This window comes from Cladophialophora bantiana, assembly GCF_000835475.1.
Source record: "Cladophialophora bantiana CBS 173.52 unplaced genomic scaffold supercont1.13, whole genome shotgun sequence".
NCBI classification, from domain to species: Eukaryota; Fungi; Ascomycota; class Eurotiomycetes; order Chaetothyriales; family Herpotrichiellaceae; genus Cladophialophora; species Cladophialophora bantiana.
This window is the reverse complement of record NW_015971587.1, coordinates 342,937-359,531: the sequence shown is the minus strand read 5'-3', so window position 1 is coordinate 359,531 and position 16,595 is coordinate 342,937. Positions and strand designations below refer to the sequence as shown.

The 16,595-nt window shown below is 51.8% G+C and overlaps 5 protein-coding genes across 5 annotated transcripts; 2 read left to right on the top strand and 3 right to left on the bottom strand.

The window, feature by feature from the left end:
* Positions 1–457: 457 nt before the first annotated feature.
* Z519_08495 (uncharacterized protein) lies at positions 458–5,879 on the top strand (the record flags this gene model as incomplete). Its single annotated transcript, XM_016766223.1, has 3 exons — positions 458–668; positions 727–1,050; positions 1,102–5,879. 3 exons carry the CDS (start codon positions 458–460, stop codon positions 5,877–5,879), a joined length of 5,313 nt encoding a protein of 1,770 aa, XP_016617381.1.
* Positions 5,880–7,804: 1,925 nt separating this feature from the next.
* Positions 7,805–9,087, bottom strand: Z519_08494 (S-adenosylmethionine synthase; the record flags this gene model as incomplete). The annotated part of the gene is made up of 3 exons (XM_016766222.1): positions 7,805–8,805; positions 8,861–8,946; positions 8,999–9,087. 3 exons carry the CDS (start codon positions 9,085–9,087, stop codon positions 7,805–7,807), a joined length of 1,176 nt encoding a protein of 391 aa, XP_016617380.1.
* Positions 9,088–10,452: 1,365 nt separating this feature from the next.
* Positions 10,453–11,394, top strand: Z519_08493 (uncharacterized protein; the record flags this gene model as incomplete). Its single annotated transcript, XM_016766221.1, has 1 exon — positions 10,453–11,394. The coding sequence occupies one exon, from the start codon at positions 10,453–10,455 to the stop codon at positions 11,392–11,394; it is 942 nt and encodes a 313-aa protein (XP_016617379.1).
* A 412-nt stretch (positions 11,395–11,806) lies between these two features.
* Z519_08492 (uncharacterized protein) lies at positions 11,807–12,406 on the bottom strand (the record flags this gene model as incomplete). Its single annotated transcript, XM_016766220.1, has 1 exon — positions 11,807–12,406. The coding sequence occupies one exon, from the start codon at positions 12,404–12,406 to the stop codon at positions 11,807–11,809; it is 600 nt and encodes a 199-aa protein (XP_016617378.1).
* Positions 12,407–13,395: 989 nt separating this feature from the next.
* Z519_08491 (uncharacterized protein) lies at positions 13,396–16,363 on the bottom strand (the record flags this gene model as incomplete). Its single annotated transcript, XM_016766219.1, has 3 exons — positions 13,396–13,513; positions 13,568–16,021; positions 16,074–16,363. The coding sequence occupies 3 exons, from the start codon at positions 16,361–16,363 to the stop codon at positions 13,396–13,398; spliced, it is 2,862 nt and encodes a 953-aa protein (XP_016617377.1).
* Between the last annotated feature and the right edge of the window lie 232 nt (positions 16,364–16,595).

Sequence of the window (16,595 nt, the reverse complement as noted above, 5' to 3'; positions counted from 1 at the left end):
GTGTTTATGCTTCACTCTTCCTAGCTGTGATATCGCATCTGCCGTCCCTCTTGACGCTCCCCGGCCGCTTTCGTTCAATCGCGTGGACCATCAACAGCAGGAAAGCGTGGCCATCAGGATCAGTCCGCCCGGTCCTCTCCGACTGTCACTCCTGGTCACCTTCAACGGTTAAAGAGCCAGACCGTCGACTTACCAAATACTGAGTCCACCCCATACTTGTAACGGCTTGTCGAGTCCTGAGGTGAAAGATTGTTCACCTTTCACCCACACCCTCCTCCGACTCGTCGATAATTTCCTTCTGGAATCCGGACAAAAGAAGCTTAATGGTGACTGCAACGTGTCCCCGTCGACCAGAAATCTCGAGGTGTTGGGTTCTTTGACACACGTCGGTTGATGCTATTTGACGGGACAGAAGCGATCGCGCGACTGGCATAAAATCCGAAGAGAGCACACAGCGATGGTCTCGTCTCCTCCAGCATCCCCTGACGGCGCACGGCAGATGCGGCCACAGAGCATGTACACAGCTTCCTCTCCAGATGCTTTCCAGAAAAATCGGCCGCAGAGCACGGTTCCTCGCCCTCCCAGAAGCAATAGCCGTATGAGCCAGAGCAGCAACCACATTGGAAGTAGAGCGTCGGACGAAGATGCCAAAACTTCGGTCAAAGTTGGTAAGTCCACCGCCGCAGATATTGAGTGGGTGACGGGAAGACTAATGACCTTGCAAAGTGGTCCGAGTCCGCCCTCCTTTGGGCCCTTCAGATCCCGGATTTGACTTGATTCCACAAAGATTTCAACGCTCAATGGTACAAGTAAATACAAATACCAGCCTTGCCGTTGAGTCACCCCAAGGACGGAAGATCTTCATTTTCGACCGTGTCTTTGGTGAAGATACCACCCAAAAAGACGTATGGGAATACTTGCAAGACAGCGTCGATTCATTCTTGCAAGGTTACAATGTGTCTTTACTTGCCTACGGCCAGTCTGGCGCCGGCAAAAGTTATACCATGGGTACATCAGGCCCCGCAGAACAATTCGATACCTCTATGAAAGGTGAGAAAAGCCCAGCCCAGACCTATTGACTCGTTTGACCTGTTGTGATAGGTGTTATTCCTCGAGCAGCCCAACACCTGTTCGAAAGTCTCAATAGTGGTCCTGCACATAGCAGACACAACTCCGGCCTCAAATCTCCAACCAGATATTCAGTCACAAGCTTAAATCAGGTCATGCAGGCATCGAAATCCTTCATTGATAGAGGATGGGATATGTCGGTGACTTACGTCGAGATTTACAATGAACATCCGAGAGATTTGCTGCTTCCAGAAGATGCACCGTTTACTGAAAGAGCCAATGTGCAGATTCGAGAAGATCCTCGTGGTCGAATATTTGTAGAAGGTCTCAACTCAGTACGCGTGTCTTCTATCGAAGAGCTCATGCGTGTTTTGAATCATGGATCCGCTATTCGACAGACCGATGCAACGGCCATCAACGCCCGGTCTTCACGTTCTCACGCCGTTTTCACAATCAATCTGCGACAAACAAAAGCGCAAGGTTTCCCTACGGCAAAGGATAAACGAACATCAGCCCCAATTGATCAATTGTCTGGAGGAGATGCACCGATGACTGTGGAGAGCAAGCTTCATTTTGTCGATTTGGCAGGTAGTGAACGACTTAAGAATACTGGTGCTACTGGCGACCGTGCGAGGGAAGGGATCTCTATCAACGCAGGATTGGCCAGTCTGGGCAAAGTGATTTCTCAGCTGTCATCGAGAACTCCAGGAACGTACGTGTCGTACAGAGATTCCAAATTAACGCGGATGCTTCAAGACTCGCTGGGCGGAAACGCAATTACGTATATGATTGCTTGCGTCACGCCCGCAGAATTCCACCTCAGTGAGACACTCAACACTGTGCAATATGCGCAGCGGGCTCGAAACATCCAAAGCAAACCCAAGATCCAGCAGGTCGATGATGGAGCAGACAAGCAAGCAGTGATCGAACGATTACGCACCGAAATTGCCTTTCTGAGGCAACAGATCCGAAGCGCCGAGTCCACCGATCGTCGACCAGGTATGATGTCTGAGCGAGGAGATAGACCCAGTGATCGAGAAAATGAACTGCAGAATCAGCTGTTGGACATTCAAGAGAGCTATAATGCACTCAGCCAGAGACACGCCAAATTGGTGTCGGAGCTGACCAAAACCACTGATCCTATTGACCAAGTCAACATTGTCGGGGAAAGTGCAGTGGATCGCTTGAAACGTTCTCAGGCCAATCAAGCAATGATTGAACAAGTGGTAATGGAATACGAAAAGACGATTCAAAGTCTCGAGAACAATCTCTCAAACACACGATCGTCTCTCGCCACCACCGAAAGCAACCTCCTCGAGAGAGAAACGAAATGCGCATTCATTGAAACGATGAATCAGCAACTAAATGCCAGAGTTCAGAAACTGATGGATCGAGAGTCAAACACCGAACAATATCTCCATGATCTGGAGGCGAGGCTTGACGATCAAAGTTCTGGAGGCGAAAAGAACGATGTCATCATCTCTGATCTACGCAAGGAGATTTCGCGGATTAGAGAAAGTGAAACAAACGCCGAAGATTATATCTGTACTCTAGAAGAGCGGCTCGCCGAGGCGGATCAAGACATGGAGATTATGCAACGCGAGATTGAAAGACTCCAACACCTTGTTGAGCGCCAACGAAGTCTCGGCAAGCTGGACAATTTGTTGTACGAGCTCGACCACATCCAAGACAAGGACGGAAAGGCCAAAGCCGTAAATTCACCTCCTACAAACGGAGCAGCTGAGGGGCCTGAGGAAGCCCTCCAAACTGCGGAGGAGACCGAGTTACCAGCACAAGAGGAAGGCGAACTCGACGAGCAGGCCGGAGATTTGGCAGAACAGGCACCGGCAGAAAGTGACCAGGCGGGTCTTGAAAAGCTCGAGACCGCCATCGCTCAACAGGAAGGTCTCAAAGCTGAGCCTGATCAAGAACCTCTTCCAAGTCCTGCGCAGTCGAAGTTCATCACCGAGAAGTTCGAGGCAGTGAGTCAAGAGTTATTTGACCTCCGATTGGAACACGAGTCAACAGTAAATGAACTGGATCTGCTTTCGGCCAAATACCAAGAAGCACTTCGAACTCTGGCGGAAATGCATGAGTCAATCGATCAGGAACGCCAAGGTACAATATCCTCGCAGGAAGACGCAGTTAATGAAAGTGCTCATGATCAATCTTTTTCGGAAGAGGCGGAGGAGCCGCAAGACGACGAGGATGGTCAGCATTTGCCTTCCTCGCGGTCGCTCTCCTCGGAATTGTCCATGGCTGGGGAGTCAACGACTTCAACAGATACCGACATTACGCCGGTATCTAAGAACCTCCACTCTGTGGAGGTCCAGTCGCAGGAGATTGAAAGACTGCAAAAACTTCTCGCGGAACACGAACGGAGCATGAAAGACGTTACTGAGCAATATACCCAGCTCCAGACCGATCACAAAGAGGCCTTGACTACCGTGGAGCGTCTGAAGTCGCAAATCAAACAAACCAGACCTGCATCACCTGGTACTCCGGGTATGCTGCGACGCATGACTTCACAAAGCGGAACTGGAGTTGATCGAGGTCAGCGATCTGTTACCTCTCTACGGACGCTCCTAGCCGAAGAGTTTGAATCAAAACCTGATCGTATGGAAACCGCCGAGGTGCACCTCTCAGCTGCAAACAACGAACTTCAGGCACGGTTGGACCGAATCCAAGCTCTAGAGGCCGAAGTCAAGACTGCAAAGAAAGAAATGGAAGTCAAGTCCACGATAATATCCGGTCTGACGAGAGAAAGGACCAGCATTAAGGCGGGATCTCCCGTCGACCTTAACATGGTGTCTCAGTTAAGAGACCAGATCATTCAAAAAGAGACCGAGTTGAAATCGCTGCATGAGGGCTATGCTCGTCGTGAACAAGATCTGCAAGAGGAGATCCAGAGACTGCACGATGAAAAGGCTAACCTACAGGCAGCCTCGCCGACATCCGAAAACGAGGACAAGATTAACTCTTTGAATCAGCAAATAGATGAATTGAAGTCGAAGCTCGAGGCAGCCCAACAAGCGGTCGAGGAGTCTGAAAAGAATTACATACGCACAAAATCTGAATTGGAAGTTGCTTTGGCAAGCATCGCCACTTTGAAAGCTCAGCAAGCTGCTGGAGAAGGAGACGAAGCTTCTGGCCGAGCTGCTGCTGCCAACGCAATGCAAACCGAGCGTGATAACTACGAAGGACTGATCAACAGTCTCAAACAGCAGCTGGAAGAACAACGAACGCTCAACGCTGACTTTTCAGCCAAGAACTTCGAGCTGCGTCAACTTCATGCCGCTCTCACCAAGGATTACGATGCCCATGCTGAGATTGTGAAATCTCAACAGCAAGAAATAGCTACCCTGAAGGCGGAAATTGAACAGCTCGAACAAAAGGTTAAGCTTGCAGAGGCGCAAGTGGAGACCACCAAACAAAGTCTGAAAGCTCTTCGCGAAGCTCACAGAAATGACGTTGAGGAGATGAAGTTGGCTCATGCTGGTGCCTTGGCCGGCTACGATGACCAAATGTCTGAGATAACCGCTAAGCATGCGAAACTTGAGGCGACCTACAAGGCGGATCTTGAGCACGCCTTATCGACTGTGCAGAAAATCGTATCCAACGCTCAGGCTGCACTTGGTCATCCAACAACCGCAGATATGCTCGCAAGTCATATTCAGGATCTGGTGGAGGAGAAACGTCATATCGTTGAGGCTAATGTACGACTGACTGGCACCAATGCGGAACTTGAGCGGCAGCTTGACGGCAGACAAGGCTTGCTTGAATTGGAAGCCGAACTTGCAAATGCTAATGCCAAGATCGGTAACTATCAGGACACCATCCGAAGCCTTGCAAATGAGGTCGGCAATCACGAAGAAACGATCCGTGAAAAGGAAAACCTGCTCAAGAAAGCAGAAGCAAATCTCCAAGCGGTTGAATCAGAAAAGGCGAAGAAGCTGGTGATTATCGAAGAATTAGAGCAGCAATTGCAGAATAGCTTTGATCAACACCACAACCGACTGTCCGTCATCCAAGCACAAGGCAACCAAGCTTTGATTGAAGCTCAGCAACGCATTGCTATTCTGGAAAAGGATTTGAATCAGCGCACGTCCGTCAATGAAGCAGCGTCTGATAACGGCTCTCGCACCAATACGATGAAGTCACAACAGCGTCCGCAGTCGCCACAAGCCGAAGGAGTCCCGCGTTCCAACTCAATGACATCGAATCTGAGAAAATCTGCGTCGATCACATCCTTACCTTCACCGCCTCCGGCCATCCCTCTTCCTCCGATACCTGCTATACCGGGAGCCCTTCAGGTAACATCCCCAACGCCGGCCCCCAGCAACCCTTCGCCACCTCAATCTCGCCATGCCTCCAAGGAAGTCGCTCTCCCCGTGACCCCCGTGTCCGGCACCGTAGTTTCCACGAATTCCCGCGATAACCGCCGGCAGTCGGCGCTGATTGAGGAACAAGAAAACCGGTTGCGGACCATCGAGAAACACCTCCACGCAGAGAAACAGCTCACCGCCACTTTAGAGGAAGCCCTTGTCGATCTTGAAACGCAATCCAACAAATTAAGGGTTGATGCGGAGTCGTGGAAGAAGAAGGCGTGGGCTATGGAAGAGGAGCTGGCAGGACTTAAAAAGGAGAGAAGATCGGAAAGACTTAGTGTGCAGGCAGTGGAGGAAGAGGTTAAGAAGAGGAGAGAAGCCGAGGCCGCGAGGGCGCAACTCGAGGAGAGAATGAGGTTGTTGACAGTGGGGAAAGATGGGAAGACGAAGAAACGCAAGGGAAGTTCGTTGAATTGTTTCTAAGCCACGGCGGGCATTAGATGGAGCATCATATTGAGGGGTTTCATTTTGGCGAGCTGAGCCTAACGAAGCTGGCGGGTGGAAGTTTTTCATGCGTTACGTGAGGTATTCTGTCCCTTGTGTCTCTTTTTTGGCCAATATGCTCGAGCGATCTGAATCAAGCGAGTTCTCTTGAGTGAAACGGGGGTTTGGGACTGTAAAAAAGGGGATCTGGCAGCAGATGAAAGGATGAGGAGTTTTTGATTTGTGAGTATTATTCCGTCCTCACTCCTCGGTCCACGCCATTCATTCAAAATGTGTTTTTCCTTTTTTTCTTCACACCCTGACATGCTACGTATACATAATGAGCTCTTGAGGATTTTGTTTATCTTGCGAATCAATCGTCCTTGTCACAGATGTCTGGGTGGCGGCGGGCCTCAGATTACATACGCCGTCCACATATAGAATAAGTAGAAGCAAGCACATAAGAGAATGAGAATGAGAATGAGAACGAGCTGTTATACCCAGTTAAATACCTTAGTTAGAACTGCGAAAGGGGAAAAAAGTTCTTGTGCACACAGTAGTAGTACGGAGTAGTAAACGCATGGATATGGAGCACATCTATCGAACAGAAAACAAAGAAAGAGAGGGAGGAAGGGAGGAAGGAAAGGCGTACGCAACACCTCAAGCCAGAGCAAAAATCGATATTGAAATTGCAAAAGAATTGTGAGAGAAAACACGAAGATGGAGATGGGCCATCTTTGTGCCTGTCTCTATGTGTGCGCCTGTCTCTGCGACGAGCGTGAAAATAGTTCAATTGAGTCGCGTCGCGTCGCGTCGAGTCGTGGAATTCGAAGGAGACAAGAGACAAGAGACAAGAGACAAGAGAAGAGAGGACATGAGGACATGGGATTAATACGGAGTACAGGTTACACATGGGATAATGCGAGGTATACATGCAAAAGGGGGACAAGAACACATAAGGAGGGAAGAAGAAAACAAGGGGGAGATGGAGGCTGCGCCTTCTTTACTCTTCGTGATATTTTTCATTTTGTGGGCAGTTGAGTTGATGCCTGCCGTTCTGTGTTCCCTCTTGACATCGAGAGCTATCAAGCATTAAGCCCCCGTCTCCCACTGGCTAACCGAATAACCGATTGACTGACTTGGACTGACTCTGAGAGCATGGCGGTAGGCAAGTCCAGCTTATTCTAGACCAATTTAGTCCGTCCGTTCATCCATCAACGCAAGCTGCGTCATCTGCTTCAAGCCCAAAAGTTCCTGGGCCCAGGTCCGACAAAACATTCCTTGTTGGAGAGGCACAATGCAGTCATTCCAAGATCTCGACCTCAAGCCTCAATCCATCCGGGCGGATTCTTTTCCTCCTCTGGGCGGCACGATGACCGACTTCCCATCTTCGTCTTCATCTCCAGCCGTGCCCATCTAGCGAGTTGAACGCCAATTCCATCACCAAGATGTCCTTGGACAGGAAACAAAACAAAAACATAAAACATACTCTGTCTCGCGCGCAGCAGGGGGTATCATCGAAACATGTTGAATATCGTCAAGACGTAACCCGCGCCGTGTCATGAATCTTTTTTTCGGTAAAGCAAAGGGGAAAATAAAAAGCATGCAAGTCTTTCGCTTTCTGTGAGCGCCCTATGGCTGGCAGGTCCCGGGCAATGGATCTCGCCCCATAATCTGCCATCCTTTTTCACATGCAGTCAAGAACCAAGACAGTGGAAGAAAATCCCGACCCTGAGTCTGTTGAAAACCAGGAGATCGGAATAAATCTTCGCCGCCCCTCTATCTCTCTCAAATGTGAGACACATGCTTGCCCATGGATATTTACTCCAACTGACAGACAAAACCAACAGGATGAAATGGAACGCCGGTGTTTTGTGATTCTTGCCATGATCTTCGGTGTGGGCACGGGAAACAAACAAGGAAATCTAGAATTTTAGAGGCTTGGGCTGTTCCCAGGTGAAGCTCTGGTCGGTGAAATGACCGTTCTTGGCAGTTCGGAAGTAGATGGGGTTGGTGAGGTTGAGTTCCTTAACGATGACACCAGGTCTGAGGTCGAAGTTCTTGTAGATAATGTCGACGAGCTCGGTGCTGGATTTGTCGCTGGTGCCGTAAGTCTCGACAAAGAGAGAGAGGGGCTCAGCAACACCGATGGCGTAGGAGAGTTGGACCAAGCAACGACGAGCGAGACCTGCGTGAACGAGAGATTTGGCAATCCACCGGGCCAGGTAAGCAGCAGAGCGATCGACTTTGCTATAGTCCTTGCCGGAAAAGGCGCCACCACCGTGGGCTCCCCAGCCACCATAGGTATCGACAATGATCTTGCGGCCGGTGAGACCCGCGTCACCTTGAGGACCACCGATAATAAAGAGGCCAGATGGCTGGATGTGGTAAATAGTCTTGTCGTCCAGGTATTTAGCGGGAATGACGTTCTTGATGATCTTTTCCAGAAGCTCCTTTCGCACCTGTTCGGTGGTGATGTCTTCGGAGTGCTGAGCGGAGATGACGACAGTGTCAACTCTCAAAGGTTTGACAGCACCGCCATCATGAGCATATTCCACCGTGACTTGGGTCTTGGTATCCGGTCGCAGCCAGGGGATTTCGCCTGATTTGCGGGCCTTTGTCATGGCAGCGTTGAGTTTGTGGGCCAGTTGGATGGTCAACGGGAGGAGTTCGGGAGTCTCATCGGTGGCGTATCCAAACATGATACCCTGATCGCCAGCACCCAGCTTTTCCAATGCTTCATCATAGTGCAGCCCTTGGGCAATATCGGGGGACTGCTCTTCGATAGCGACGAGAACGTTGCAGGTTTTGTAATCGAAACCCTTCTCTGAGCTGTCGTATCCAATATCCTTGATGGCATTACGGACAATCTTTTGGTAGTCAAGGTGGGCTTTGGTCGTGATCTCACCAAAGACCATGATCATACCTGGAAAACGTTAGGGGAGAGGGGGGCGCGGTTTTGGATCGGACAGATGGCGTACCAGTCTTTGTGGCAGTCTCGCAAGCCACTTTCGACAAGGGGTCAACGGCGAGGCAGGCATCGAGGATTGCATCTGAGACTTGATCGCTACAGGCAATCATTAGCCGGGACACGTTACGGTCAGAGGAGGAATACATACGCAATCTTGTCAGGATGACCCTCACCGACAGATTCCGAGGTGAAGAGGAACGTGTCGCCCTTAGGCACTCCGTTGACCTGGCCGTTCATTTTTGCACTAGTCACGGTGACTGGAGAGAGAGAGAGGAGGTCAGGCAAAGGGAGAGAGTGTGTGAGTGAGTGAGCGTGGTGGTGGAGAAGAAAGATGAAGGACCAGTATTAAAACATATGGAGGGAAAAGGGAAAATTTTGGGAGCGGGGGAGGAACAGATGGATACGGAGACAGAGAAACGGTGAGGAGAGAAAAAAACAAAGACGATGTCGTTATCGGCATCAAACAGGACGGAATGCACCCACCTGCACCAGCACCGGCATCGGCAAAGCTGGTCCCTAAGGTAGTTAAGGGCTTGGGCTCCAGCAGCCCCGGCAGTCTTAGCTGGTCGCGCGGCACTAGGTACAGCACAAAGCCCACTAGGCACACAACCAACCCCAACACCAGGTGGCCCCATGCCGGCAGTCTGGTTCCCCTTCTCCGCCGCTGCTGCTGTTGCTGCCGCTGTTGCTGCTGCTGAGCGGGCATTCTTTCTTTCTTTCTTGGGTGTCCGGTGGCCTAGCAATGACGAGGGTGGCGGTGAGCACCACCTTCTTTCCTCGCTCTAACGTCCTTTGATCTGCTTCTCGTGGGAGAATGGCGCAATCGTCCCAGCTGTCAAGGTCTGTCGTTTTGAATGCCGCGGCGTGACGCCCCTCACTAACTGACTGTGGGTGGTGATGTTGTTCGTCCCGAGAAAAGTTTCCGACTGGTCCAAGACAAACAAGGTCCCGTACACAACGAGCAGGCGGTGGCAGAAAGATGGTCGACAATATTTGTTCAACTTTTTCCGTCGTGTATGTCAAACGAAAACGATGATATATATTTACAGAGACAGGAACTGATCACGACTGGTGACACCGAGGAAAAACAATTCCTGCAACTACAAGTGCAAACATTGTGCCTCCTTGTTACAAGAACTGCCAAAACGGCGCTAACGCCTTTGGGAAAGACCTGTGGTATGAGAGTGGCATGAGGTCTGACAGAAACCCATTCGACGACACAGACAGGCATTCACATCTACCCTCTCGACTCCACGACGTCATTGCACACCACACCGAGAGAGAGAGAAGGGCAGGAGAAAGAGGAGGAGAGAGGAGGAGGGGATCAAGAAGAAGGGATAACAGACATTGAGAGACCGCGAGGGAGAAGCAAGCATATGCATCAAGCGAAAGGCCTGGACACGAAGGATCTGGGAGAGAAACAGACAATATCATTCACCCTTGTCGCGAACCCTTCTTGTCTCTCACGCAGAAGTCGTTCTCTTCCCCTGCGCCTACTTTGAGCACGACATCAGTTCGTCCTCCACCACCGCAACTACTCTGCCTCCGACCGGCGACACCAACCATCAGGCTTAAATACGCCAAACAAAAGGGCAGAAAGCCATGTCAAAATTCGGAGTCCTCGTCACCGGGCCCGCCGGTGCCGGCAAAACAACCTTCTGTACCGCTCTCATCACCCACCTACACCACAGCCGCCGTTCCGCCTTCTACGTGAACCTGGACCCAGCCGCCACAGACCTCAGCTACACCCCGGACCTGGACATCCGGGACCTCATCTCGCTCGAGGACGTCATGGAAGAGCCTCTTTCCCTGGGCCCCAACGGCGGGTTGATCTACTGCTTTGAGTTCCTGCTCCGAAACCTCGACTGGCTGGCCGAGGCCATCGACCCGTTGACGGAAGAGTACCTGATCATATTCGACCTCCCAGGCCAGATCGAGCTGTACACCCACATCCCCTTGTTGCCCGAGCTCGTCCGGTACCTCTCGCGCATGGGCCCGTTGAACATCTCGCTGTGCGCCGCCTATCTCCTCGAGGCGACCTTTGTGGTCGACAAGGCCAAGTTCTTCGCCGGTACCCTCTCCGCCATGAGCGCCATGATCATGCTGGAATTGCCCCACGTCAACATCCTCTCCAAGATGGACCTGGTCAAAGACCAAGTCCCCAAGCGCGAACTCCGGCGCTTCATCGATCCCGACGCCACCCTCCTCGACCAAGAGGATACTGGCCGCGGCGAGATCCTGCCCAGCTCAAGCTCCCACCCCCAAACCGGTGGCGGCGGGCCAGAGTACACCGCGTTGGACGTCCGCAACGCCCACGAAGTCGACAACATCATGTCCGGGGGTTCGTTCAAACAGCTCAACCGCGCCGTCGCCCGCCTGATCGACGATTTCAGCATGGTTTCCTTTTTGCAGTTAGACGTCAACGACGAGGAAAACGTCGGCGACGTACTGAGTTACATCGACGACGCCATTCAGTTCCATGAGGCCCAGGAGCCCAGGGATCCCAGGGAGCCCGAACTGGAAGAGCCCGCTTGGGAAGACTGATTTGGGATTGCTCCTCAACCCGAACTTGAACCTGAACCTGAATTGAACGGGTCTGAGCTGTGGTGACTCGAGAGGGAGGCATTCCTCGTCCTTTTTCGGTTTCTCGCGGGGATGCATGGATAGGCCTTTCTTCCTTTTTTTTTTTTTTTAATTCTTTTTCAGCGTTGGCGTTCGGTCGGCCGGCTTCTTTGGGCTGGGGTTCAGGGCCTTTCAGGGCCGAGGTCGAGGGGCAGAGGGAGGGCTAGGGCCAGGGACAGAATAGAGAGATACCCAGAATGAATAGTACTTTTCGTTGTGATTTTCGATCCTTCGCTTGCTTGATTGCCTGAACCCACCAATGCTGTTTCAAAAGAAATGCGCTTTTGCACAAGTGCCATCCGGAGTCACAAGTAGTATGTAAGCCATCGCTCTTTCACGTCCATCCAAAGCCATTTCTTCCCTTTGGTCGTCCCCGCGCGACAGGAACCTGTTGCCTTGCACCACCAGCATACGCGCTCCACGGACTCTGACCTCGAGCTGCTCCATATCCCGCGCGTCCACCACCGCCGCCGCCGCCAGCGTACCAACCAGTCCTGTTAATATCACTCCCGTCCCCCGCCCGCGTATTGTTCATGACCTTATCCTCCACGTACCCCCAGAGAATCCTGAACGCCCACTCGGCATCACTCAAAGCCTTGTGCCAGCCGTACCGATTGACGTAGAAGACGCATTGCAGCGCCATCAGGACGAGCGCGATCTTGGCTAGGAGGACTACCCAGCCGATCACCGAGCGGCGGATGTAGTCGGCGATCTTGAGCGTCAGGTAGACCGTCAACAAAAAGGCGGCTAGGGAGACTATGTCGCCGTCTCCAACGGCCGAGAAGATCGACGTCACGAACGGTGTGATGTTGTTGGACAGGGTTTGCACCGACTCCGGCAGGCGGGGGAGGATGTACCCGCTATACAGGTCCGCTAGGCGCCATAGGAGCGAGGGCAATGGAGCAGGGGGAGGTGATGGCGGCGCCGATGGCATTCTTTTCGATTTCGGGGGATCGATGGTTAGGGTTGTTGGCTTGGCTGGACTGGTTATTGAGCGTTCGGGGTGTTGCGTCGTTCGTGGCAAGAGCGACTGCGCACACAGGGTTCGGTAGGAGAGGAAGATGACGACGTGGTGTCCTCAGTCTACCAAGGGGAGAAGCTTGGGATGGAACTTCGGATCTTTAGATTGACTGTGTTGCGGGTGGTTCAGTTGCGGTCGCGTTTGTGCTCGTATCAATCATGGCAGGTGGGTGAAGCCAGTTGTCATGTTCTCTCCACGTAAAGACACCAGAAGCGAAATTACTGCTTGTGCCGATGGTTCTAGACAGGTCTCATAAGTTTCAGCAGAAAGACACGATCATGACAAAGGTACTGAGAACATGTGGAGATGATGTTTGAGGTGAGATCAAATGAGAGGCGTGCGCATGTGAAATGAAATGACACTTGCACAAGAATCGCGGGGAAGTTGTTTGGTGCAAGTCATTGGACGAAGTAGAACAACGATATCGACATTCAAAGGCCTTGTTCTTAGATGTACAGTCCCTGTCTCATAGTGTTCCTTCAGCCTCGCATGAACACGTATACTTGTCTTCAGTCGACAAGGTCCAAGATCTCGCTATCCAAGTCCAATGCTCCTCTACGTCATCTGGAGCTGTAATTAGTATGCTTTTGTGATTCTGTACAAGGCTCCCTTTTTTCAGCAGTGGCTTCAAGTGCCACCTGATGCTGGACAACAAGCCTCCGGAAACCTGATGTCTAACAACCCAGAGCCGCACCTCCCAGACCGGCCAAATGTTCACTGTACAATCAAGGGACGTCAAAATTCGTCAAACCAAAACAACAATAATGCACAAGACCTCCAAACCCGTCGCTAAATATGCGTCTTGTCCAAATAGTATGCAACACGATGCAGAACAAAAAAGGGAAGAGTTGCCGAGGATTCCCATGGACAGCTCTTCCAAGGAGGCGTCGGGAGGCAGCCCATTAATAATCTGAGTTGTATCCCCCGTAGTTAAAGTCGTCGTTGAGAAGCGCCTGCACCTTCTCTCGTTCCGCAGCGATGGCAGCTTCAAGCCGCCGTGTTTGGCGAAGGGCTTCGTCTCTGTAGGTACAAATCAGTGATTCGTCCTGGATGTCTCGATTCAATGATACTCACCTTTCCGATTCCAGCTCAGCAACCCCCATTTGAGCCGTGTTCATCCGTCCGACTACTTCCCCCATCTCTTTCTCTGCCTCTGAGAGGGCTTTCTCCAGCTCGGCTACCTTGTTTTCCAGATACTCGGTCTTCAATGCTTGTTGCAGCGCCATGCCCGGGCCCGAAGTCGTCTGATTGAGACGGGGGCTCTTTTTAGAGTTGACAAACATTGGTGACATTGGGGACCGGGGCGTCGGGGTCAAGTATCCTGGTGTCTTACGTCCCGACTTCGTGCGCATCAGCTGGATATTGTGGCTAGCTCTCAGGACGCGGACTTCTTCTTCGTGCTTCATTACTGCGGTTTCTGACTGCATTTGAGCGACGTTGATAACGTCTTCCAGTTTGCGAAGCTTGGTCTGGAGTTCATTGATTTGTTCAGCTGATGCTTGTTGATTCTGCTCGCCTTTCTCGACGGCTGTTTTGAGCCGATCCCTCAGGGCGGCATTGGCTTGCATTTGTTTTCGAACCTGGGCGGCCAACGACTCAGACCGTTGTGCAGACATTTCCAATTCGGCGGCAAGTTCTTGTTCATGCTTCAACGAGCCAAGGGATTCCTGCTGCCGAGCTTGATCCCGCTGTTGTTCCAGTTGACGGAGGGCCTGCTCAAGTGACGATGAGAGGACTTCTGGTGCACTCTCGTCACGAGCTTGTAACAGTGTCTGTAAGCTAGCAGTTTCCTGCTTACTTCGGTCTAGGTCCATTTTCAACCCGGAAAGGCCTTTCTCGCATTGCCACTTCTGTTCGAGAGCGTCATCCGCCCGTTTCCGAAGTAGGTTGATCTCCGAGCGCAGCGTCCGGACTTCCCGTTCATAGCCTCCCTTTTTAGGCCCGTGTAAAGAAGCGGCCCGATCTCGTTCAGCTTCGGTAAGCTTGAGGCGCTTCTCGAACTGTCGTCGCTGTGCCTCTTGTCTTCTTAGCAAATACTTTACGGTAGAGTGCAAGGCATTCCTTTGTTCTGTCACATCCTTCAATTGATCGGCAAGGGACTGTTGACTCTCTGGAGCAGCACGATTAACAGAGTTCGACCTCGACAAGGAATTTGATCGATTTGGCGCAGCTCTCGAGTTCGACCTGTTCAGAATCGTGTTTGACCTTTGCAAACCAGAAGCACGACTTGGGATCATTGAAGTTCTTGGTGATTCAACAATCTCGCCTTCTTCAGCAATCGATTGAAATTGCATGTTCATCGCACGGGCACTCTGCAGGGCGGCATTTTCGTCTCGCAGACTCTGCAGCTCCTGCTGCATTCGCGTGAAGTCATAATCGGATTTCTGTGATTCCGACAAGCTCGTCTCAAGACCCTCGATTTGTGAGCGCAATTGCGGCACTACTTCGTCTCGCAAGTTGTCTCTTTCGTTCCGATGATGCTCCAAGTCGACGCGAAGTGCTGTCAACAGGTCTTCAAAGTTCTCTTTGATCTGTCTTTCCTCCATCAGCCGCCTTCTAGCATCTTCCAGGGCCACTTCCAACTCCTTGACCCTCGCAGAAATATCGGCGGACTCATTGTTGTCTCGACGTGACAAGGAGAGTTTCTGCTCAAGGATCTGGATGTGAGATTCAAGTGCCTGCCGGCTCGACCTTTCATTTTGCCATTTCCGCGACATTTCGACCTTTAACTGTGCTCGAAGCTGCTCTGATTCTCTCTTGATCCTTTGGATTTCTTCCTTGGGATTCCCTTCACTTGTCGATGGCCTGATGGAACTCGTGCCGGAATCCGAAAAATAATCACTCGTGCGATCAGTTTCCCTGGTCACAGAAGGTCCCTCCGTCTGGAGCTGTTCGACTAGGTCCTCCAGGTCCATCTCTCTCTTGATCGAATTAGCAAGTTCGGTGCTGATGTCGCGGAGTTCGGCTTCAAGCTTGGAGATTCTGTTTCCGTCGTTGTTGACCAACGTTTGGGCGTATGAGCTTCCGTCAAAGTCAATCGAGTCTTGAGAGGGTTGTGATGTTGGGGGCCTCGGAACAGGGGGGAACGGATATCCCTGCGAAGAGTGTGCTGAGGCATGGGGTGAAGGACCATAGGGCGATGGGAGGGGGGACTTCCGATCCGAAATGTCTGTGACTGAAGATTCCGTGCTGGGCGAGGCCGCAGGCTTGCGGCTGAAGAATGAAGTAAATTTGCTGCCCGGAGTCTGAGGTTTCTTCGCGTCAATTACGGTCAGTGATTTTGTGGAAGACGTCGAGTCCGTCCGCAGAGGCGGAGGCCTCGACCCAGGTTTCAGTCCCATGTCTTCCTCTACAATGACACTGTCTACCGAGTAACCATTTGATCGTTTCGACGCGTGACTGCGCTTTGGGGAACCTGTTACACTGCCGCCCACAACTCGAGGCAGAGAGGCGTCTGTGATTGTCTTGGTCGGGTTGCTGTCGTTTGTATTTCTTCGGTTAAGCGTGGGTGAGGTTGTATCGGGGGTCCTGTTGTGGTCAGATGGGAACCGGGGCACTAGCGAGGCTGGGCCAAACATACGTCTGGCCTACAACATCCGAGGGGACTCTCTTCCTCTGTATTCTGTATGAGGGCGAGTCTACCCGATTCTGAATCGTCTGTGCTTCGGGCGACTTGACAACAGGTGAGACGTTAGAAGGGAGAGGTTTTCTTCGGACAGGGGAGGCTGGGGAGGTTGGGGAGAAAGGTTTTAGGGCGGCGGAGATGGCATTGGAAAGGGAGGGTAGGCGCTGGAGAGGAGGATATTCTTTCGGAGGTGGAGGAGGAGTAGGAGGAGCAGAAGCGAAGCCCTGCGCATTATTGTCGTCCATGATCGATAGTGGTCATGGAGGCGATTGGGGGAAAGATGTTGTGGATGGTGCCAACTGCTGGTTGCGGACGGGTGGTAGACAGGTGGAAAGGGCGGACTCTTTGACGCTTTGACGCCCGTCTAGAGTAGCGACATTGTTAGGGCCGTGGTTTGGGCATGTAGATCAGCCACATGCAAATAGCAATCCGAGAAGGGTACTGGGGATGCACCAGTGGAGAGAACAAAGAGGTGAG